The sequence below is a fragment of the Manis pentadactyla genome, chromosome 14 (assembly GCF_030020395.1).
Source record: "Manis pentadactyla isolate mManPen7 chromosome 14, mManPen7.hap1, whole genome shotgun sequence".
Classification (NCBI taxonomy): Eukaryota; Metazoa; Chordata; class Mammalia; order Pholidota; family Manidae; genus Manis; species Manis pentadactyla.
In genome coordinates, this window is record NC_080032.1 from 3,010,829 (window position 1) to 3,032,223 (window position 21,395).

Genomic DNA, 21,395 nt, shown 5'->3' on the forward strand with positions numbered 1-21,395 from the left:
TGGCCTCCGGGTGTGTGCTGCTGTGCACAGCAGGAGCTCACTCCAGGCCCCACGGGTGTTTCCCCAGGCTCACTGTGGTCCCCTTACACACACAGCAGTGGGCTTGCCCTTGGGTGGTTAGCTGGGCCCTGAGTCCCAAGGTGAGGTCCTGGCCAGAGGGCCGACCCTTCAGGGGCCTTGAGCCAGCTGTGAGTTCAGGTGGGTGCAGACCAGCTCTGCCTCGTCACTCACCAGCCGGGCAGCCTGCAGAGGTGCCCTAGCTGGTCTGACTCTACTCTTTCCCATGAAGAGGCTACTGGGGTTGGGGAAGGTGCTTCCACACGGGCCCCAAGGGACCGGGTGCCAGACACCATGCCCAGCACCGCTGCAGGGCCCTGGACCCACCGGTGCTTGCTGGTCAGATGGGCACAAAGGCTGGCACACAGCCAGCCCCCGGGCAGGGGCTCACCCCAGCCCACCGCATCCCCATAGGACTGTGAGGGGTGCCCTCGGCCTGGTGATGGGAGCAGCAGTGTGGGCCAGCCCGCAGCACTGGCATCCAGGCAGTGGGGGGCGCCGCGTGTGGTGCCTGCGCCGAGGGCCCCGAAGGGAGGAAGGCAGGACGCAGCAGTCAGAAAGAAGGACTAAGTTGATCTGCTGAATCTAAATAGACCTTTAATTTTTATTTTAGTATCTTTTAAAGGTGATACTCATATATAAGGTTAACAGCTGATTTTAGTAAAGCAGCATTTCATTCTTTAAAAAGGGTGGAAGAACTCAGGAATCAGGAGTGTGGCATGAGCTGGTAACAGTGCCACGTTCGGCGCTGCCGCCACCTGGTGACACCAGACCTTGAGGACAGACTGTGTGCACCATCCGACAACTTGCAGGTGTTCCCAGCTACTCACATTTCCAGCGTCTACTAACATGTCGATGTCCAAGAACCTGCCCACCTAAGAAAGCCTATTGGGATCTGTTGGGGTCAATGACTGGCATGGGTACCATCTGCCCTGACTTATGGACATGTATGTTCCAGGCTCACTGCAGTGATTTTGCACAGTGAGCCGGTCCCACCTGAGCTGCTGTGCAGAGGAGCAGTGTCGGCAGGCGTTGGCCCCACAGGCCTCCAGTGGGCTGCGTTAAGGAGAGGCCCAGAGCTGCCAAAGTGGGGTTAGCAGGAGCACACCCCATTCCCCCTAGCTGCTCACGCTGGGCGAGGGCCTGCCTGGGCCCACATAGACAGCCTTCTCCAGGCCGTCCACCACCTGTGAGTACTCCAAGGACGAGGTGAAGCTCGTGCACTCGAAGTGGCTGCTCGCTCGCACGTGTGCCAGGAATTCCGGGGCTCCTGGGAAGATGACGTTGTCAGCCAGCAACACTGTCCCCTTGCGTAACAGGCCACATTCCTGCAGGGGACAGATGGAGGGGGGAAGGTTCAAGGGTGCCCAGTGAGCCAGCCAAACTGGGGAGCCAGAGCGCCTGGCCAGACGGCAGCTCTGAGCACATCCTAACCTGGGGTCAGCCCCTCTGCAGTTCCTGGGGTCCCGAGGTGTCTCCCCACCACCCTCTGTCTCCACCCTAGCAGCACCCACTGCAAGGAAGGGCTGTGTTGATCAACAGTCCCGCCTCCAGAACAGCAGCTCTGAGGCTATTTGCTCTTCACTACTGCGCCCCAGCCCCCAGAAGACGTGTGGCAGGCACACAGTTCAGCCTCATGAAAGGTTTGCTGGGCCGGTGAATGGAAGAGAGGATAGGGCCGGATTCAGACCACAGGGCCTCCTTAAGGCCAGTGGGTCCTGGGGTCAGGGAACACATGACTCCTGCAGGTGAGAGGTGCCTGGTGCCTGGTGTGGGTTGCCGGGGCTGTCACTGGAGGTACTGTGGGAGCCACACCTGGCCAGGGTGACCCTGCAGGGACGGGGGAGGTAGGGCAGATCTCTCCACCCAGAAGACCGCTCTGGACATTTGAAATGCCCCATGTCCACCAGCACCTGGGCCCTGGGCTCTGCAGGGAGAAGCAGCTGGACCCAGCTGCAGGCAGTGACCTGCCAGGTCCAAAGTCCCTCCAAGCTGGCGGAGCAGCTGCTTAGATCGCACAAAACAAAAGAAGGAATCTGGCGGAGGGGGGACGTTTGCTTGTGCGGGACAGGCAGCAGAACAGGGGGACCCAGGGGTGTCATCTTGTAGACTTTGACTTTGGAAGCACAGAGCTTTGTTTTCATGTTGTTAGAAAACAAAAGTTGAAGAAATAAGCAATACCAAACATCACAAGCAAAATCAAGCAAGTGGCTCCGGGTGTGTCTCAAACTGCCAGCAGGACCACGCACGGGGTATCTGCAAGTGACTTAAAAGTTCAGGGACTTAAGTCCGCATCCCTCCTGGGGTGTGCCCTCCGCGTGCAGGGCTCTCGGCTCTCCCAGGGGTGGCTGCAGTCACTTCCAGCCTGTGGGTCGTCAGGGAAGCCAAGGGCCTCTGGCCCAGTGAGCACAGCTGTCAGGTAGGGACAGCCCATGAGCCAGAATTTGGGCAGAAAGTACCACTATGAATCATGGAGCATTTTGTCTTAGAAAGAACAGGGACTTCCAGCAATCTCGGCTAAAATGACCCAGAACAGAGAAGCCCAGGAGGCCACTATGGCTCAGGCCCTTTCTGGGCAGAAAACGCATGTGGTGAGCCCGGAGCAGGGGCTCCAGACCTCCAAATCAGGCTTCAGGGCTTGGGAATGGACTCCAAGAGGCACCGCTGGCCACAGATAGGACACTGGAATGACAGACGTCAGACACTAAAAACTGACAAGTTAACTGTGAAAGGAGGAAATGCACTTCGTGTGCCTTGGGAGGGTGCTGGTGCCAGGCCTGCCCATGGAGGAGGCTGGGCCCTATCGGCCTCTCCTGACACTGCGGGCCTCAGATGGGGCACAGACTCCCTGGGGAATTCCTGCCGGCAGCATGCTGCCTGGGGGAGGAAGCAGCACTCAGAAGACCAGGCAGCCTGTGCCTGAGGCGGTTTAAAGCCACATCCACGGCTGCTTGCCTCCCCCTCCATGAAGTAGGGCTTCGGACCGGTCCCTGGGTTGGGCTGGGCTTACTGACCACTCCCGACAAAGCGGAGGCACAGACAACAGTAGGTGGCGCCAGGTCCCTGCTCCCCTGTGGCCCTGGGGAAAGCAGCTGCGGTGCTCAGGACACTCAGGGGCCCTGTGGGAGAGGCCGCGTGACGAGGGCGTGAGGCCTCCTCGGAGCAGCCTTCATGCTTTGAATTACCGTGTGCTCCTGCCAGCCCCCGGGCCCTGACGGAGGTGCAGTGGGGCCACTGCACAACCCAACTGGCCCTTGACCCCAGCACAGCCAGGGGCCCACAAACACACATTTAAAAAGAACAGCCATTCCCAATTCGTGATTTCTTTTGAGATAATTACCAGCTTTGAACAAGCAGCACAGAGAAAACTACTAGTTTCCTAGTTGCTAAATGGCAATATTTACTGCTTTTCTGTACATTCAGGCCCCTGCAATCACCACACACCAAAGCTGCTGGGATCCTCCCCCTCCCCGCGCAGGCGCAGTGGGTTGGCCACCCGGTCACCCCCAGTCCCTGTTCACAGGTCCACGCCCTGCCCTGCAGCTGCTGTGCCCGTGGCCTGCATGTCCCCTTGCTCTCCCTGCACTGCCGGCCCTCCTTGGCCAGTGCAGGTCCCTGTGTCCACCACTGGTCCCCAGAACCCCTCCCTCTCCACCTCTCCTGCCTCCCTGAGCTTGCTGGGTCGGTGCACCGCCCTCCCTGCAGCCACCTTCTCCACCCGCCATGCAGCCGCCAACAGGGACATTTCCCCAAGACAGCCCTCCGTGCCCCCATCCCCGAGCGACGTCCGAGGCCCTCTGTACTTGGCTCTAGGCCACTGCCCGCAGAACGTTCCACCCCCTCACACTCACCAGGCCAGTGGGAACCCCCGCCCACCATGCCCATGCTGACGGCCCTCCTGGCCCTGGCGCCTGGCCTCCACCCTCATACCAGAACCATTTGGGGTAAGGTCCTGCCCAGCCATGGCTGTGGTGGCCGTGGCCTCTGTGCTCAGGGTCCCTCTGCATTGGGGAGTGTCCAGCCCAGGGGGAGGCTGACAGGTGAGCATGGGACAGTCCATGCGGGCTGCTGGGCAGGGAGGCCATGGTGGGGCAGTGTGTCTTGAGCCCTCTGTGGAGGGTCCCTCTCAGTGTCCCCTCCTGCCAGGGAGGGACAAGTTAATGATCATGGATATTAAACTTCACATCAGCTCATCGAGGGCCCACCCTGTGCCCCAAGCCCCACCCACCTGGGGTTGAGGCGGGCTCAGACCATCTGAGGGTGCAGTGGAATGTGTGATGAGCTCATCCCGCCCTCCCCAGCACAGGGCCTGGCGCACCCCTGGCTGGCTCCCTCTGCCCAGAGCTGTTCCTTACGCCTTCGCCTGCCCTGGGGGGCCGCCTCTGGCCCTCCATGCTCTGTCCGGACAGCTCCAGACACCGGTGCCCCCCAGGGCTGCCCTTAGTCTCAGCCAGGGCCTCTGTCCCTCCACAGAGGCTGAGGCCTGCCGGCTGCGGCAGCCTCGCGCCACCAGCACTGAGGCCCACCCGGTGGGCAGCTCACCTCCAGGAGAAGCGTGTCCGGCAGATAGCAGTCCTTCCAGTGGTCAAGGAAGACCATGTCTAGCGTGTCTATGTCGTACTTCTTCTTTAGCTGGGGGATGACGTCCTGGGATGCCCCAACAATGACGGTTACCTGGCACAATGAGCACCTCTCAGCCCCCACGCCCACGGGGGACAGACGGGCTACCCTACCTGGACACCCATGTGAGTGTCCACCCAAGTTTTCTTGGGGTTCTGGGGAGATGAGTCACCGCTCTGCTCCCTCCGCCTGGGAGTTCCCTGCTTTGTGGACCCGGGGCAGCAAGGCCTCTCTCACAGAGCTGCTGGGGATCCTCTGAAACAGCCTGGTAGGTGCCACGGGGCCCGGCCACAGCAGAAAAAATGTGGCCTTGAACCTCGAAGGGGCAGCCTGGGCCCTCCCACCCACACCTGGCCCCTGGGGCCTTGGTGCCCATGTGTCCCCGGGGCCGTGACGTACCCTCTCTTGCAGGCCTGCGAAGTGCAGCATCTGCTGGGTGATGGCAGCATAGTCGGGGTTGAGCTCGACGGTAAGCAGGTGGGCGCCAGGGGGCAGCAGGCGGGCCATACGCACGGCTGAATAGCCACAGTAGGCCCCCAGCTCCAGCACCACGGAGGGGCACTGCTCTTGCACCACTGTGTCCATAATCTGGCCTGGGGGGCAGAGGGAGGGGCAGGCCCAGGGCTCCCAGTGCCTGGCCCCCAGCCTGTCCTGGGCCAGGTGCCCCTGCACACTCGAGCTCCCAAGGACCCTCAAGCCTCTGTGCCTTTGCACGTGCTCGCCTCCCCCTCTTCTCCATGGTCCCTGGCTGACCCCAACTCATCCTGACCCAGAGCTGCCCCGAGGGACCCTGCCCACCCCACACATGGGCTGTACTCAGGCCCCGGCCCTGCCTTCCTCGAGCTGGACACCGTCAGAGGCTCCAAGGGGACTGGACAGCAGCTGTCACTTCTGTCCCCAGGGCCCGACTCCAGGCAGTGCAGCACAGCTCCCATCTGTGCCCCAGGCTGCAGTCCAGAGTTCAGGGGGCAGCTCCAGGGGGAGGGCCTGGTAGGAGCTGGGCAGAGTTCAAGGAGCCTCGTGCCCAGCTTGCACGGGCAGCCACCCGGCATGGAGCTGTGCCGTCACCTCCGACACGTGTTGGCTGACTTGCTCTGTGGCTGGTGGTGGAACCTGAACAGCAGCCTCTTGGGTGGTTTATCAAACACCCCTCCCTCCCAATGGGGACAGTGATGTGGGTGTCAGGGTCTCCACATGACACACATGACATCTACCGCTGGCAGGGGACGGAGAGGCTGGCCATCAGCTCAGGGCTCCAGAGGACCACCCCCCACCAGAACTGCAGTCTAACGGGCGCCCTCCACCCCATGGTCTGCGCCACCACCTGCTGGCTGGACTACCCACCTTTCTTGTCGCCCACGTTCATGGCCCATTCCTTCTGGTAGCAGTAGGCGTCGATGGCCGCCAGCACGCTCTGTGGGTCCCCTGCCACCGCGTGCTGCAGAACGTGGTGGAGGATGCGCTGCTCCTTGCTGCTGCCCGTGAGCAGGTTGTAGATGGGCTGCCACACAAACTCACTCCAGGTGATGACGAGCCAGCCATGGCGTCGCAGGCTGAGCAGCAGAGCCAACAGTCCCAGGCCCAGCAAGGAGGTGCCCAGCAGCAGCAGCGGGGCCCCCAGCATCTGCAGGAGGAGGGCGGGCCAGGGGGGGCTTCAGTCAGCTGGGGGGCTCAGGGGTCTGCGGCATGGCCTCCCCCTCCCCCTCCTGGGGGTGCTGCCACCGCCCTCATACTGATGTGGCCCAAGGTTCAAGAGTTCAGCCACGTGCCGGTTCCGTAGCTCAAGTCAGCACCCGTGGGGTCCAGCTGCCGCCCCCAAACAGCTTCCTGTCCCCAAGGCTGCAACCTCAGATGGACAGAGCACATGTGTCTGCTAGTCCTGCCCGCAGACACGCTGTCACAGCTCCCCTTCCTGGGCACTCTTTCAGACCGCCTGGGCCAGCCGCTGCCTGACTGCGGCGGACACGAGGAGGTCCTGTCCTGTGTGCAGCTCCCTTGGGCGCCCACCCTCACACGGTCCAGAAGACTTGTGTGGTCCTTTCAGTGAGTTTTCAGCTAAGGCCAGAGGCAGTCCCCAGGCCAGGCACACAGGGTACAGACCCCCTCACCACTCCCCTCCAGGACAGCCACGTGTGATGCGTTTGTCCCCTGACAAGGAAGGCCAGCCCTGCTGCCTGCACCATAGCGTGAGACACGCGCCAGCTGCAAGTGTGGCCTGCCCTCCCCCACAAGCCACCCTTCAGGCAGGTAGCTCAGGACTCAGTCGGATGAAGCTGGGCCCAGGACCCCCGGACACACGAGTAAGGCCGGGCCACTCAGCCCTGTGTCTCCAGCCAGCACACCAGGGTTCACAGAGCTCAGGGCGGACACCCAGATTTCAGGCCAGAGACCTTAAAATGAGAAAGGACTGCAGAAAGAGGCACGTGGGAAGCCCCCACTGGCCTGTGGTCACTCACACGCTCCTCCCATAAAAGGGCTCAGCAAGGTGGTCTCGTGGGGAAAGGTACGTCCTCAAGGGCAGCTCAGGGCTCCAAACCCCAAACCCCTGGACCATGAGGAGGCTTGGTGGGCAGAGCAGAGGATGAATGGGAAGCTGAGGCTCTACCCGGGGGCAGTAGACACCCAGCTTTCTAGGTGGCCTATTCACACAAGGCAGAGTGGACTATGTGCTCAGCAGGTCAAAGTCTGAACACATCAGGGTCCAAATCCGGGGCCCATGGCTGCGCTCCTCCCGCTATGCCCAGTGCCATCCTGGCCTTCAGAGCAGCTTTCCCAGCCAGCATCTCCCTCTGTGCTGGAGGAGGGGTGTGCACGCTCCTGAGCTCAGCAGAACAGCAGATAGAATGTGCCGGAGTCCTTTTGCCTTTAGATAATCATCAACAGAAACTGTGATCTGAAGATGCCCAGGGTCCGGGATCTGGCCCTTCCTGGGGGCCAGCCTGGTCAGGGTTGGGGCAGTGCTTTGCTCTCCTTCTTTGGAGGAGACAGTGGGAGGCCCCAGAGGCATTGAGATGTCACCTGGAGTCCCCCAACCCGGGACACCAACCCAGTCTCCCTGCTCCTCCTCAGCACTGCCCTGCAGGTCACGGCAGCTGGGCATCTGCACTTTATGAAAAGCAGCAGAAATAAATGAACCCCTTTGCTGAAGCTGTGTTTCCCCAGGAAAGAGGTGACAAACTGGGAGACAGCACCCAAGACCAGGGGCGAGTCACCGGCTGCACAGATGCACGTGCCGACCCAAGACGGGGGCAGCTCCACAGCTTTCGGGGGCCTCATGCCCCAGAGAGGTGTGAGCCCGGGAGACCTGGGGTGGGTGCTGGCACCAGCACGGAGTGCCCCTGCCCAGGCCGGGCCCCGGGCCCCACCATGCCTGGTGGAGCGTGAACGCGGAACACGGCGACCTCGCCCGGCTCCTGGGCCATTCCAGCAAAGGGCCCCGAGGGGGAGGGCATGCCAGGACCTGGGGGGCAGGTGAAGCGGAAGCAGGGGGCAGCTGGGTGGCCGCGACCCCCCACCGGGCTCCGTCCTGCAGGGTTAGGGCTTCCCAACCGCACACCTGGGTGGCTTCGCTGATCATTACTATCGTTACTAGTTTGGGTGGTGAGACAGTGAGCCACTGTGGCTTATTAACTGGATATTTTTTAAAAAATCAAATCGATGTTAGAAATAAATACCAAAGATAAGGAATATTGCACTTCAATAGCAAATTACCAGGGGAACCCTGGAGTTTAAACTATAAATTTCAATCCCCATAATACTTGAATTGTGTGAAGATGTAGCTTTGAAATCGCTAATCTCGGACACCGTCTGTCTGTGACTTTTTTTTTTTTTTTGGTATCATTAATCTACAATTACATGAAGAACATTATGTTTACTAGGCTCCCCCCTTCAACAAGTCCCCCCACATACCCCTTCACAGTCACTGTCCATCTGCGTAGTAAGATGCTGTAAAATCATTACTTGTTTTCTCTGTGTTGCGCAGCCCTCCCCGTGCCCCCCACGCACTATACATGCTAATCCTAATGCCCTCTCTTTTTTCCCCGCCCTTATCCCTCCCTTCCCACCCATCCTCCCCAGTCCCTTTCCCTTTGGTACCTGTTAGTCCATTCTTGGGTTCTGTGATTCTGCTGCTGTTTTGTTCCTTCAGTTTTTCTTTGTTCTTATACTCCACATATGAGTGAAATCATTTGGTACTTGTCTTTCTCCACCTGGCTTATTTCACTGAGCATAATACCCTCTAGCTCCATCCATGTTGTTGCAAATGGTAGGATTTGTTTTCTTCTTATGGCTGAATAATATTCCATTGTGTATATGTACCACATGTTCTTTATCCATTCATCTACTGATGGACATTTAGGTTGCTTCCGTATCTTGGCTATTGTAAATAGTGCAGCGATAAACATAGGGGTGCATCTGTCTTTTTCAAACTGGAGTGCTGCATTCTTAGGGTAAATTCCTAGGAGAGGAATTCCTGGGTCAAATGGTATTTCTATTTTGAGCATTTTGAGGAACCTCCATACTGCTTTCCACAATGGTTGAACTAATTTACCTTCCCACCAGCAGTGTAGGAGGGTTCCCCTTTCTCCACAACCTTGCCAACATTTGTTGTTGATTGTCTTTTCAATGATGGCGATCCTTACTGGTGTGAGGTGATATCTCATTGTGGTTTTAATTTGCATTTCTCTGATGACAAGCGATGTGGAGCATCTTTTCATGTGTCTGTTGGCCATCTGAATTTCTTCTTTAGAGAACTGTCTATTCAGCTCCTCTGCCCATTTTTTAATTGGATTATTTGCTTTTTGTTTGTTGAGGTGTGTGAGCTCTTTATATATTTTGAATGTCAGCCCTTTATCAGGTCTGTCATTTATGAATATGTTCTCCCATACTGTAGGGTACCTTTTTGTTCTGTTGATGGTGTCCTTTGCTGTACAGAAGCTTTTCAGCTTGATTTAGTCCTACTTGTTCATTTTTGCTTTTGTTTCCCTTGCCCGGGGAGATATGTTCATGAAGAAGCTGGTCATGTTTATGTCCATGAGATTTTTGCCTATGTTTTTTCCTAAGAATTTTATGGTTTCATGACTTACATTCAGGTCTTTGATCCATTTCAAATTTACTTTCGTGTATGGGGTTAGACAGTGATCCAGTTTCATTCTCCTACATGTAGCTGTCCAATTTTGCCTGTACCATCTGTTGAAGAGACTGTCATTTCCCCATTGTATGTCCATGGCTCCTTTATCAAATATTAATTGACCATATATGTTTGGGTTAATGTCTGGAGTCTCTGTTCTGTTCCACTGGTCTGTGGCTCTGTTCTTGTGCCAGTACCAAATTGTCTTGATTACTGTGGCTTTGTAGTAGAGCTTGAAGTTGGGGAGCGAGATCCCCCCCACTTTATTCTTCCTTCTCAGGATTGCTTTGGCTATTCGGGGTCTTTGGTGGTTCCATGTCCATGACTTTTGATAGCACTGTGTCCCTCAGGGCTGATGGAGGGCGCATCCAGGGGGAAGCCACACCACCACAGATGAAAGGCAGCCCAAAGTCACCCTATTTTCCCATTGGGAGGGGATGGCATGCTCTGACAGGCTGGGTGGCTCCACGCATGGCAGATGTGGCAACCCCCTGCACACAGTGATGCTTCCCACTCGTGCCCGACACTCACCAGCCACTGGTCCCCTCCCAGGGCCCTCGTGGGCCAGGGGCACAAGGCTCGGGGAGATGCTCACAGCTTCCCTCCTTCCCACATAGTGCCTGGGGAAAGGGGCCCACCGCACCTGGTCCTCCAGTGACCTGGGGTCAGGGAGAGTCCTGGGATTCTCCTGGGAGTGTCAGGGACTGAGTCCCAGAGAGAGGGACTGGCCAATCCTGGCTACCAGGCAAGTGCTGGCCACTGCCACGCTGCCTCCTGCCGGCCTCTTCCTCGGCTCACACACAGCCCACCCCCGGGGTCTCCCTGACCACAGGCCCCCACTGCTCCCAGATGGAGCTGCTCTGCACTGCCCAGCTGTGCTGGAGGACTTACCCACCCGGCCATGGGTGGAGGGGAGCAGTGTAAGGGGGGACCGCAGCCCCCTCGCCATCACCCCAGCCATCCATCCAGATCTGCCCAGCTTTATAGAACAAAAGAATAAACAAATGAGCCATTGCTGGGCTGAGCCCTGAGGGGGGTAAAGAGAGTCCCAGTTACCTTAGAGAGGCAAATGGAAAGAGCAATGCTGGGCTTGGCTTCAAACCACCCTGGAAAGGGAGGGGAGACAGGAGGACAAGGGATGCTCTGCCACTGGCCAGGAGGTGCCAGTGTGGGAGCTGAGGGCGCTCTCAGATCCTCTCTGCTTTTGCATATGTTTAAAACATGCCGTAATGGGAACTCCTCAAGTGGCTTGCCAAGCACACTTTTCAAACACAGTTTCCCGACCACATGGATTTGGCTGAGAAGGCTGGGCCTTTACAAGACCTCCACAGGCGACGTATTTAGTATCATGACAGCACAAAAGGAACTGAGGAAGACCCAAATAAATGACAAGACATCCCATGTTCATGGTCTAGGACACTTGATAATTGTTGATATGTCAATACTACCCAGAGTATTTACAGACACAATGCAACCCTTGCCAAATTCCAATGGCATTTTGTTCAGAAATAGAAAAACCCATCCTAAAATTCACGTGGAATCTCTAGGGACCTACAACAGCCAAAACCATCTTGACAAAAAGTAAAATTAGAGGACTTACACTTCCTACTTTTGAAAGGTACTACAAGCTACAGTAATTAAAATGGCACGGGACAGACATATAGACCAATGCAACAGAACTGAGAGGCCAGAAATAAACCCTTATATCTATGTCTACGATCAAATGTTTTTTATTTTTAATAAGAGTGCCAGGACAACCCAATGAGAAAGAACAGTCTCTTTAACAAATAGTTCTGGGACAACTAAATTTCCACATACAAAAGAATGAAGCTGGACTCTTACCATAACATACGACATACAAAAACTAATGCAAAATGGATTAAAGATGACTTTAAGAGCTAAAACTATAAAACTTTTAGAAGAAAGCATAAGAATAAATCTTCATGACTTTGAAGTTGGCAATGGATTCTTAGACACTAAGAGCACAGGCAATAAAAGAAAAATAGATAAATTGAATTTTATTAAAAAAAACATTTGTGCATCAAAGGGCACTATCAAGAGAGCCAAGGACAATCCACAGACTGGGAGAAAATATTTGCAAATCATGTATCTTATAAGGTTTAATAACCTAAATATATAAAGAACTCCTACAATGCAACAAGAAGACAACCAACCAGTTAGAAAATGAGCAAAGGACATGAAACATGAACAGATGTTTCTCCAAAGAAGATAAACAAAGGACCAACAAGAATATAAAAACATGTTCAACATCATTAGCCCTTATGGAAACGCAAAGCAAAATTACAAGATACCACTTTAAACCCATTAAGATGACTATTAAAAAAAAAAGGAAGGAAGAGTTAATGAGTTGATGAGGCTGTGGAAAAATTGGCAACTTGTGCACTGTTGGTGGGAACATAAAATGGTGCAACTGCTGGGGAAATAGTTTGGCAGTTCCTTAAAAAGTTAACATAGAGTTACCACATGACCCAACAATTCCACTCCTACGTGTACACCCAAAAGAAGTGAAATCAGGAACTGGAACCAATGCTTGCACACCCATGTTCACAGCAGCACCATTCATAATAGCTAAAGTGCCCATCAGAGTGTACAGCGTACTACAAAATCTTACTGGTTATTAACGTGGATGAAGTACAGACACATGCTACTGTTAGAAAGACAGACAGACAGACAGACATGAGCAGCCAGGGACAGGGAAGATAAGGCTAAATCAAGGAACTGCCCAAGCCACACCTCATCGTCTCATCAAAAATAAAATTTACATTGTGGTTTTGCCACCCTCCCCCCAGCCCCCCCAACATGGGCTTTTCTGTGTGCATTTTGGGTAAAGACATGAGTGCCAAGAGGAATGGCTGTGTGACTGTCCAACAGATGGTCTCACCCTGTCAATCAAAGAGGTGCCTCAGCTGGGACCTGACAAAGAGACCCTCCTCTGAAAGACAGGGCCTTGGTCTAACTTGTCTCCGGCTCCCTTCCCTTAGAGGGCATTCAAATAAACCTGCCTTTGTCTACCTTGACCTTGGCCAGCTCCTCCCTGAGAGTGAGGTATTCAAATAAAACCTTCACTCGGCTTCACCATTGTGTCTCTGCATTTCAATTCTGTTTCCTGGTTGGGGGGAAGTGAGGAGAACAAATGTGACCTGAAACACTACCACATGGATGAACCTCGAAAATACCAAGCTAAGTGAGACAAGCCAGACACAGAAGGATAAATATTGTAGGGGTCCACTTACAGGAAGTATCTACACCCGGCCAATCTGTAAAGACAGGGAGTAGAAGAGAGGTTGCCAGGGGCTGGGGCAGGGGGAAATGGGGAGACTACTGACTGGCAGAGTGTCTGTCTGGGACGGTGAACAAGTTCTGGAAGTAGTGTCAATGGCTACACAGCAACGGGAGTTCACTCAATGCCACTGAGTCGTACACTTAGAAATGGTTAAAATGGTAAACCACTGTCTGTTTTGCTACAGTAAAAAGAAAACTAGTAGAAAATAAGCAACCCTATTTCTGGCCCTCCCTGTTCCAAGAAAGAACAAGGGACATGCCATTCCCCATAAGGAAGCAGGATCCGGAAAACCTCTGCTGCTCCCATCTCCCTGGGGACCAGGACCTCAGGACAGTGCCTGCCTGCCGCCTGCTCGAGGAGGTGCACACTCCTGTCCATTCTGCAGCGCAGGGAAAGGGGCCCTTTCTTTCACGGCACAATCTGTGTGCCACATGCGCTTCCTTCCAAGGGCCCCCTGGTACGTGCATCCAGAATCCATTTCCTCACAGACCCAGAAACCTTCCTTATTATAAGGCATTTCTTAAGTATTCTCCCTGCAACCCCAAAACCATGACCTCCATCAATTCTGATCACCATTTATCCTCAAGAACCAGAGGGGGCAATCAAGATGCTTGGTAGACGGACCACGACCCCTGACTGCCATTGGGTCAAGGTGGGGGCCAGGCAGATGGGCCACTGACACCTAGAGCCACTGGCCCCCAGAGCCTTCAGTTCTGTGATCCTTCATGACCAAAGCGCTTTGCCGAAGCCACTATGACGCATAATTAAACCTCACTAAGGCAGGACCCCCAGCATCCGCACTGGGAGGCCCCTCTCCTGGTGGGTCTGCCCGGCCCCTAAAGCTCCAGCCCTTTAGGTGTGCTTTTGATCTGCAGTTTTATTGCTTTGTCAGCTGGTCAGTATTCTATTTCACATTTAACACATCTGAGATGACACTCATCTTTCTTTAAAGGAAACAAACACTTTTCATAAATATATTGCAAGTAAGCATCAGTGGAGGAGTTACTGAGCCTCTTAAAAATTCTTGAAAAAGATGAACCAACCGTATGACTTGGTTCCCCAGCTCTTTGAGAAAAACCCATATAGATGACAGGAAATGCCTCTGGCCTCTTTGCAAAGCCCTGAATCTGCTGTCGTGCCCGCGTGGCCATGTCCGAAGAGCAGGGACACCTTGGTCTCTGCCCCAAGACCCACCGGCTGGAGCTGAGCACCTCCTTGAAGAAGAGCTCGAGGGCTCAGCACCCCCCTGCCCCATCACATCAGGGCACCCGCTTAAGGGACCGCTACCACAGGGCCAGACCCCTTCATGTTGATAGGCTTCCTGCTGGGAGCAGGGTGGGCCCCTGGCGGGGTGGCCAGGATCCTCTGAAGACAAAAGGATGGGGGCTGTGGGGAGGGATGGGGGCAGGAAAGGCCTGCTGGGGTAGCGTCAGGGGAGAGGTGGTTGGCCTCCTGCCCTGCAGGCCAGAGCCCCACCAGCGGTCTGGCCGCAGCCCTCCCCGTCATGGGGCCTCGCCATCTCCCTCCTCACAGGCCGGACAGTGGTGCCCAGGGGCCTGTCTGCTCATTTGGGCAACTGGCGGTGATTCCGACTCCCGACCCAGCACCCGGACACCCACTGAGGCAGTAGCTGGGGCTGGATGAGAGGCCAGGCTTCTGGAAGGTGCCCCCTGCGCTAGAATCCTTTCTGGCTCTGGGCAAGGCCCCTCTGATCCCGCCCCTCCCTTCCTGCCCACCTGCTGACCCCACAGCCACCACAGGGCTGACTCTATCCACTCTCCTTCTGGTTGGCATGACTTACTAAGGATAATTCGTAACTTCACTGGCTTCTTTGGGAACCTGGAAACCTCCCCCAAATGGCTCCTCCGAGACCTCTCCCCTCCACCTCTCCCCTCCTGCTTCCCCCTCTACTGCCCCTCATCCACGCTCCAGCTTCCTTGCACCCTCTGATATGTCCCCCTGTGAGCCCCATCCACTCTGCCAGACCTTTCTCTTCCCCTCCAGCCCCTCAGCTCTCACAGTCTCTGGCACGTGGGGCCCCTGCCCCTTAGGGGGCTCTCAAAGGATCAGGGCCCCCAAAAGCAACCCCCTGAGACTGAAAAAGAAAAAAAAAGCAAATTGGAAACAGACAGTTGGCCCGTGGCCCCGTGAGACTGTACCTATCAGTGCAAACAAGTCCTAACGGCCTCCTCTACCAATACTGGTGGAGAGCTTTCACCCTGATACCGAATATGTAACCAGCTGCTCCATCTGCCAAAAACACACTTTGGATAAAAATATAAAAAGGCGCAAAGACAAGGGCCAACTCTTATACCAACTAGTGAGTTTTACATAATTGCATTTATGCCTGATACGTGGCTAAAAGTTTTAAATGAAAACCGTAATGTCTCTATTTGTGTATTTGTCCATTTATATAGGTATGTATATATTCCCCTACCTCCAGATGGTATTACCAAATTGACTTATAACATTCCTTAAAGGAGTTCTATCCTAATTGGCTCACAGAGAAACAAGTGCTTATATAAATAAATTAAAATTTCCTAAAACTCCTAGAGAAATAAGAACCAACTCAACTGTTTTTCAAGTTCACAAGAATTGGGTAAATCTTTGGCAAATAAGACTAGCTTAATATTGTTGATTTAATAAAACAGGTGTTATCTTCAGAGTTGTCAAAACTAAACATAAAGCAAACACACGTTTTTGTTCTATTTTGGTTTTTTAGCCAATTAAGTTAACATTATATCTATTAGATGTTTAAGAGAGCACAAATGATAAATCTGATTTTAATCAAAATTCTGACGTACTCAACTGTTTTATAATGTCTACCTAAAAAGGTTCCAAAATTCTTCTGATAACTTGCAACCTTAAAGTTATTACCAAGTTAAGTTAAATAATATTGAATATCTAAATAATTTCTAAATAAGAAAAGTACTGAAACATCTTTACTAAGCATAGTTTAAGTTTATATGCTTTTGGCTAGTTATTTTTATATGGTACAGAGAGGGTAAAGAATATTGCTGCAGAATATTATATATGACAGACAATTCACGATTATCTATTTGCAAGTTTTCTCTGTAAAATAAAGGTTGTTAATGGTTAAAGATTATAATCAATATATGAAAATAAAGCTGTAACTAGAAACAGAGTGAAGGGTAACAAGTTTGCACAAAGTATGAGAGGAAAATAGGATGTGTTTACACAAACTGTGCAAAGAAGGTAGGATGTGTTTTTGTTGAAGGAAGGAGAGGAATTTTGTCCTAAAGTTAAATTTTTAGAAAGGAAAGTATAGGAGAAAACCTGAATGCATAAAGAAACTCGTAGAAGGTTTGTGGAAAAGGAATTTCATGTTATGAGGTCAAAGCTGGCTAAGAGTAAATGGATTTATACATAATGTTTTAAAAATGAGCTTTAGTATCAATAACGTACTGATGTAAAACTAGAGTTCAGTTTTCTCTCTACCATAACAACAGAATTTCTTGGATTACAGCTCTGCATTTAATAACAGACTCTAAAAGGTTTTTCTCCACCTTTTGAGTAATTTTTACCAGTCTTTACCTTTGAAGAAACAAAGATTCTATATCACAACAGAATAGTTCCCTATGCTGCATATTGTCATCATCATGTCTTTGATTACTTAAGAGAACCTAGTCTCATCACCAGGGAGCCAAGGCTTTTTTTGCAATCATATCACCACCTGTATTTACTTTTGAATTCTTTCACTGTCACTTTGGCTAAATAACTAAATATCGTTTCACAGTGACCTGGGATCCCATTTAGTCAAATGTCCAAACCGTTAGAGATTTTTGGCAAGTTTGCTTTCCCCAAATCAAATCCTAAATGAAGCCTTCCTGACCTTGAGCTGACTTTGGGATTTCCCAGAGGGCCCCTGGAAGACCTCAAAATTATGGTTCACCTTTTGTAAGTTATACTTCTATGAGTAAATAATATTAACATAAGGATGTTAGAAATTTATACAAAGTTCCTACAGACTTGCCAGTGCCCTCAGCGTCCATGAGATGAGATGTCCCTGTGTAATGTTATAGGTCATCATTTCAATTACTGAAAACGTTGTCTATCACAAAAACAACGAAACTTCCCTGTCAGTTGGGTTATTTTTATAATGAACTCGCATCAGATTTTTAACCATGGCCATTTAAGGTCTTTCTTTAGTCATCCACAGGGTTTTTGCTTCACTCTGATTCTCCTAGGAAAGCATTTGCAATCAGGCCAGAGTATTTCACTTGAACAAAAAAGGGGCTATCTCTGAGACCTGTGGAAAGGACTCTGTACTCTGGGGTACGGGCTTCGGCCAGCACTGCTTCGGTCACTTGCACACCATCCTGCTGAAGTGAGTAAGGCTTTCCAGAACTCATGGGCTTGGGAAAACTGCTAATTTGAGACCAAGCAGAACAGGAATTAACCACACAAGACAAAACTGAAGCATCTGTCTTTTCCTGCCTGCCTGATCCCTTTCCAAATCAGAGACTGTTATTGAATATTCTTATTCTCTTGGCAATAGAGTTATTTGCTTAGGTTCACTGAGAATCTGTCCTCCTTGTGATAGGTCATAATTTGTGAAATGCTGCTTATATTACCAAGGAATGTCATATTTCAAAATGATGCAGGGAGTCAGAGAAAACAAAACAGTTTAAGGAATTGCAGTCGACTTTATGGACTCGTGCTTACAAACACCCCCTTGAAAACATTGGCATGATACGTGGCTTACAGAGCTCCCAGCCTTAGAGGTGAGTAAGGAAGGTCACTTGCAGGCAGGCCCAGGAACCCTAGGGTATTTTGGGGACCTTGAAAAGAGAGTAATTTACCCAAATCTACAGATGAAGTCTGATAGCAAGTTCTCTGTTTGGCTTCCTTTTAAAAGGCCAATCTGAGATTCCCTATAAAAAGTTCCACAAAGCAAACTTTAAAAAGGCCTATGTGGTCAATTTCCATTCTTGCTGCACTTACGTAAATCAGGCCAAATTTAGTAACATCAAAATTCTTTCATAAAGATTATCTCACCTTGATGATTTTTTTTATCAAAAAGGGATGTGACTGTAGAGAAATTTTATCTCAACAGAGAAAAATACACCCTTGTGGATTATCAAATTCTAATCTATTCACTGTCTTTGAGGTTTTATTATCTACCTGTGAACTGGACAGGAACCGGCCGCCTGACACATTTTGTTGGCCTCTCCAAATCCTTGGTTTTAAGAGTTTCCTTCAATATCTGCTACAACTCTCTAAACGAATGTTTCCAATTTCCCTCCCTCCTGACTTGGCATCACTGACGGGGAAAACCTCGCTGCCCAGACCCTGGGACCTACGTTGTCTGGTAGCTGCTCCTTTTCTCCAGGACCTGAAAAAGCCCCCTACACTGAAGCCGGACCACCTGATATAAAATTCAAAGAGCTCAGCACCACAACAAGCCACGCAGGGCCCGGCGGGTGGGGCGCTGCGGCTGTGTGAGCCACTCTGGAGACCCACAGGAATGCTCACATCTTCCGCACTCCGCCCTGGGAACTAACCTCGGCTGTGACACTGATGTGTGCCATCGCCACACTTGAGAGACCAGCAGCTGGGAAATCCACCAGGTGGCCCTTGCCGTTCTCCCTCCACTATCGAAGTCTAACCTCTTCCCAACTGTCCGCCCTTGGGACTCAAGAGCAGGTTTACAGTCACTCCAACCATTAATCTTTGCTTTTCTTTCTGTCTCCATAGAGATGCCCCCCATTAACTGCCTGATCGCTGGCACCACGCAGCAAATATCCTCTACTGCCAAGTCCCAACAGATGGTTCAAGCTGGCCCTTAATGAACAAGAGCTGATCAAGTGGAAAATGGACTTAGATTTTTCAGGGGAGAGAAGAATGTCTCTTCTTTCCTTCAACGAGACAGGGACCTGACAGAGACTCTCCGTGGCCAAACTCGAGCCAGGATCCTCTGAGCCGCCTTGCCGAGGCCTCAGCACGGGCCTCATAAAGCCATGAGCAAACACTGACCTAGCGTCTAACAGCCCAAGGCTGCACCTGTGCAATGCTAGGAGGACCCTGGCATCCTTGCGGTGCCTGCCTGGGAAAGCTGGAGGCTGTCCAAGGAGTGTGTCTCGGCAGCACCTGAGGATGGGGCGCAGCTCCCAGCACCTGTGGGAGCGGGGGAGCCTGACTTCCCCGACCCCGCGGGGGGGGCGGTGGCTGGGGGGGGAGCATCACCTGAACCTCTTCCCACCTTTTGTACTTTCTCGCTTCCCAGATTCTCTCAAGTTGCAGCCCTGACCCCTCCTCCTCCCCCATTTAAGAAGCCCTGGGCCTTAAGCAAATCTAAGAAAATTGGAATGGAACTCAGCACTTTCCCCTAGTGCCCAAAATTGATGAGCGACACCTGACCTTATGGCTTCAACGAGTGCCTAGCTGTGTCACCTCTTTCCTTGCTGGGCCCAGACGCCCCCTGGCAGCACCTCCAGGGGCTGGGAAGCAGCAGGCACTCCGCAAAGCTCAGGTGCAGGCACAGGGCACCAAGGTCCCTTGGCAGATGGAAAGACTGAAAAGCTGGGGGCGGGTCAGGGCTCGGGCGCCTTCCCCGGCTCCCCATGTCACGTGGGTGTGAGGCCACAGGGTCCGGCCTCCGGTAACCCCCTTCCTGGGGGGCAGCCACTCCCCTGAAAAGAGGGGGGGTAGTACCCCACGGCCTCCAGAGGGAACCCACTAGGGAGATCCCTGAGCCCCACGACCCGGGCCTCCACAGTTATCAGGCTCCCAAGGGTCTGACTCCAGCTCAGAGACCGAGTGCGACCCTCCTACGGTGGGTCAGGGCCTGGCTCTGCAGACCCGGCCGCAGCCCGCCCCGCGACACGGGCCCCCCGCCCACGGGGTCCGCGTCTCCACCTCGGTCTGTAACTCTACCCCCCGTGGGATCTTCCCCTCCACACAGCTCCCCACTTCCTCAGCCCGGTCTGGTGCCCACCTCCTGTCCGGAGACCCCCACCCAAGGTCGGATCCTCACAGCCCGGTCTCAAGTCCCCACCCCGCCCCCCGAGCTCCCCGCCCCCGCGCGGACCCCCAGGCGCCCCAGCCCCTGAGAGTCTCCAGCACAGGTCTGCAGGGTCCCCACGCACCCCCGGGGCCGGCGGCCCGTCCCCCTTCCCGGTCCGAGCGCCCCTGCCCGGCGGGCCCCATCTCGGTCCCCGCGCACCCGAGGCGGCCCCGCTCCTGGCCGCCGCCCCCCGGCCCGCCCGCGCCCGCGCACTCACCTCGGCCCCGCGGGGCGCCCCGGGCCCGCGCAGGCAGCGCCGCGGGCAGCCCCGGTGCGCAGAGGCCCCGGTGCGCAGAGGCCCCGCGCGGCGCGGGCGGCGGCGGCGGCGGCGGCGATGGCGGCGGCGCTGCGGAGCCCCGGCGCGCGCTTCCGCTGGCGGGCGCGGGCGCTGTGGGGCGGGGCGCGCGGCGCTGCAGGTAGGCGGCCCGGAGGGCGGCGGCGCGGGCACGGTCGGCGCGGGACGGGGTCCGTCGGCCGCCGGCCGGCCACCCTCCGCCCCGCTTCCGCGTGGGGAGGCGGCCGGGGCCGGGGGGCGCTGCCGGAGGCCTGCCGCGGAGTGACCCGCGCCCGCTGACCCCCAAGCCAGTGTCAAATACAGTCCTGACGGCGGAGATGCCCCAGCTCAGCAGGGGCTGGCCCTGCGCACCCCACTGGCCAGGCCCGGCCGCCGCCTCCGCGAGGCCCTAGCGGCCACACACACGGTGCTCGGGGCCTCTGCCTTCCGCACACGGCGGGCACGGTGCCCGCCGCGCTGTGCCAGTGCCCCGAGGAAGGAGGACGTCGTCCGAACCAGGACGGTCATCATAAGCTCCGGGGGTGCCACCAGGGTGCACAGTGTACAGCCGCAGCATTGGGGAGCCCAGGGTTCCGGTGGCCCTGCAGAGTACCGGGAGGTGGGGGCTTGGGGACGCTCCAGGGTGGCTTTGCGGACCCCTGGGACCTGACCAGGGCACCCATCTTTCAAAGCCGCTTTGTGCGTGTGTCGGGTGAGACATACATGAGGATTAAGAGCACAGGGCAGTGGAGCCCTCACCCCAACGGGTGCTAGCAACAGATCCCTGAACAGGAGCACCGCTGGGGTCACAAACCCTGGGCCCTTCAGCTGCCCTCAAGGTGGCCTTGGGACAGGCCTTTCATTTCCTGATGGGCAGCCAGGAGGATTCTGGTCCCACGCCCTCTGGCAGCAAGGGGGAGGCAGCCCCCAGGGCTAGAGTTTGGCTGTGGCCTTGACTGCTGTTATGGCCTGGAGACAGTGCCTG

The 21,395-nt window shown here is 54.2% G+C and overlaps 3 protein-coding genes across 16 annotated transcripts in view; 2 read left to right on the forward strand and 1 right to left on the reverse strand.

The window, feature by feature from the left end:
* Window positions 1–3,256, forward strand: part of ARVCF (ARVCF delta catenin family member) — a 45,243-nt gene extending 41,987 nt beyond the window's left edge. For 6 of the 7 annotated variants that reach the window (XM_057491764.1, XM_057491747.1, XM_057491757.1 and 3 more), the window contains one exon: window positions 2,551–3,256. In XM_057491764.1, the coding sequence (XP_057347747.1) occupies window positions 2,551–2,735 (185 nt within the window). In that variant the 3' untranslated portion in view covers window positions 2,736–3,256. The remainder of the gene's footprint in view (window positions 1–2,550) is intronic. The other variant, XM_057491758.1, reaches the window with a different exon arrangement.
* COMT (catechol-O-methyltransferase) lies at window positions 638–20,496 on the reverse strand. Of its 2 annotated transcripts, XM_057491785.1 has the most exons (5): window positions 20,354–20,496; window positions 6,022–6,301; window positions 5,077–5,270; window positions 4,600–4,731; window positions 638–1,385 (listed from the first exon to the last, which is right to left on the reverse strand). In XM_057491785.1, exons 2-5 carry the CDS (start codon window positions 6,299–6,301, stop codon window positions 1,176–1,178), a joined length of 816 nt encoding a protein of 271 aa, XP_057347768.1. In that variant the 5' UTR covers window positions 20,354–20,496; the 3' UTR covers window positions 638–1,175. The 2 variants fall into 2 exon arrangements, with proteins under 2 accessions (XP_057347768.1, XP_057347769.1); XM_057491786.1 differs by lacking the exon at window positions 20,354–20,496 and having other exon boundaries at window positions 4,600–4,704.
* Window positions 20,420–21,395, forward strand: part of TXNRD2 (thioredoxin reductase 2) — a 45,287-nt gene continuing 44,311 nt past the window's right edge. For 6 of the 7 annotated variants that reach the window (XM_057491770.1, XM_057491769.1, XM_057491776.1 and 3 more), the window contains exon 1: window positions 20,420–20,552. In XM_057491770.1, the coding sequence (XP_057347753.1) occupies window positions 20,471–20,552 (82 nt within the window). In that variant the 5' untranslated portion in view covers window positions 20,420–20,470. The remainder of the gene's footprint in view (window positions 20,553–21,395) is intronic. The other variant, XM_057491771.1, reaches the window with a different exon arrangement.

What these genes read in the sequence shown, in the direction of transcription:
- COMT (XM_057491785.1), bottom strand. Translation starts at nt 6,301, where the DNA reads ATGCTGGGGGCCCCGCTGCTGCTGCTGGGCACCTCCTTGCTGGGCCTG. An exon ending in GAACGTGGGCGACAAGAAAG is followed by an intron (nt 5,271 to 6,021) that starts GTGGGTAGTCCA and finishes TCTGCCCCCCAG; the next exon opens with GCCAGATTATGGACACAGTG. An exon ending in CGGACACGCTTCTCCTGGAG is followed by an intron (nt 1,386 to 4,599) that starts GTGAGCTGCCCA and finishes TGTCCCCTGCAG; the next exon opens with GAATGTGGCCTGTTACGCAA.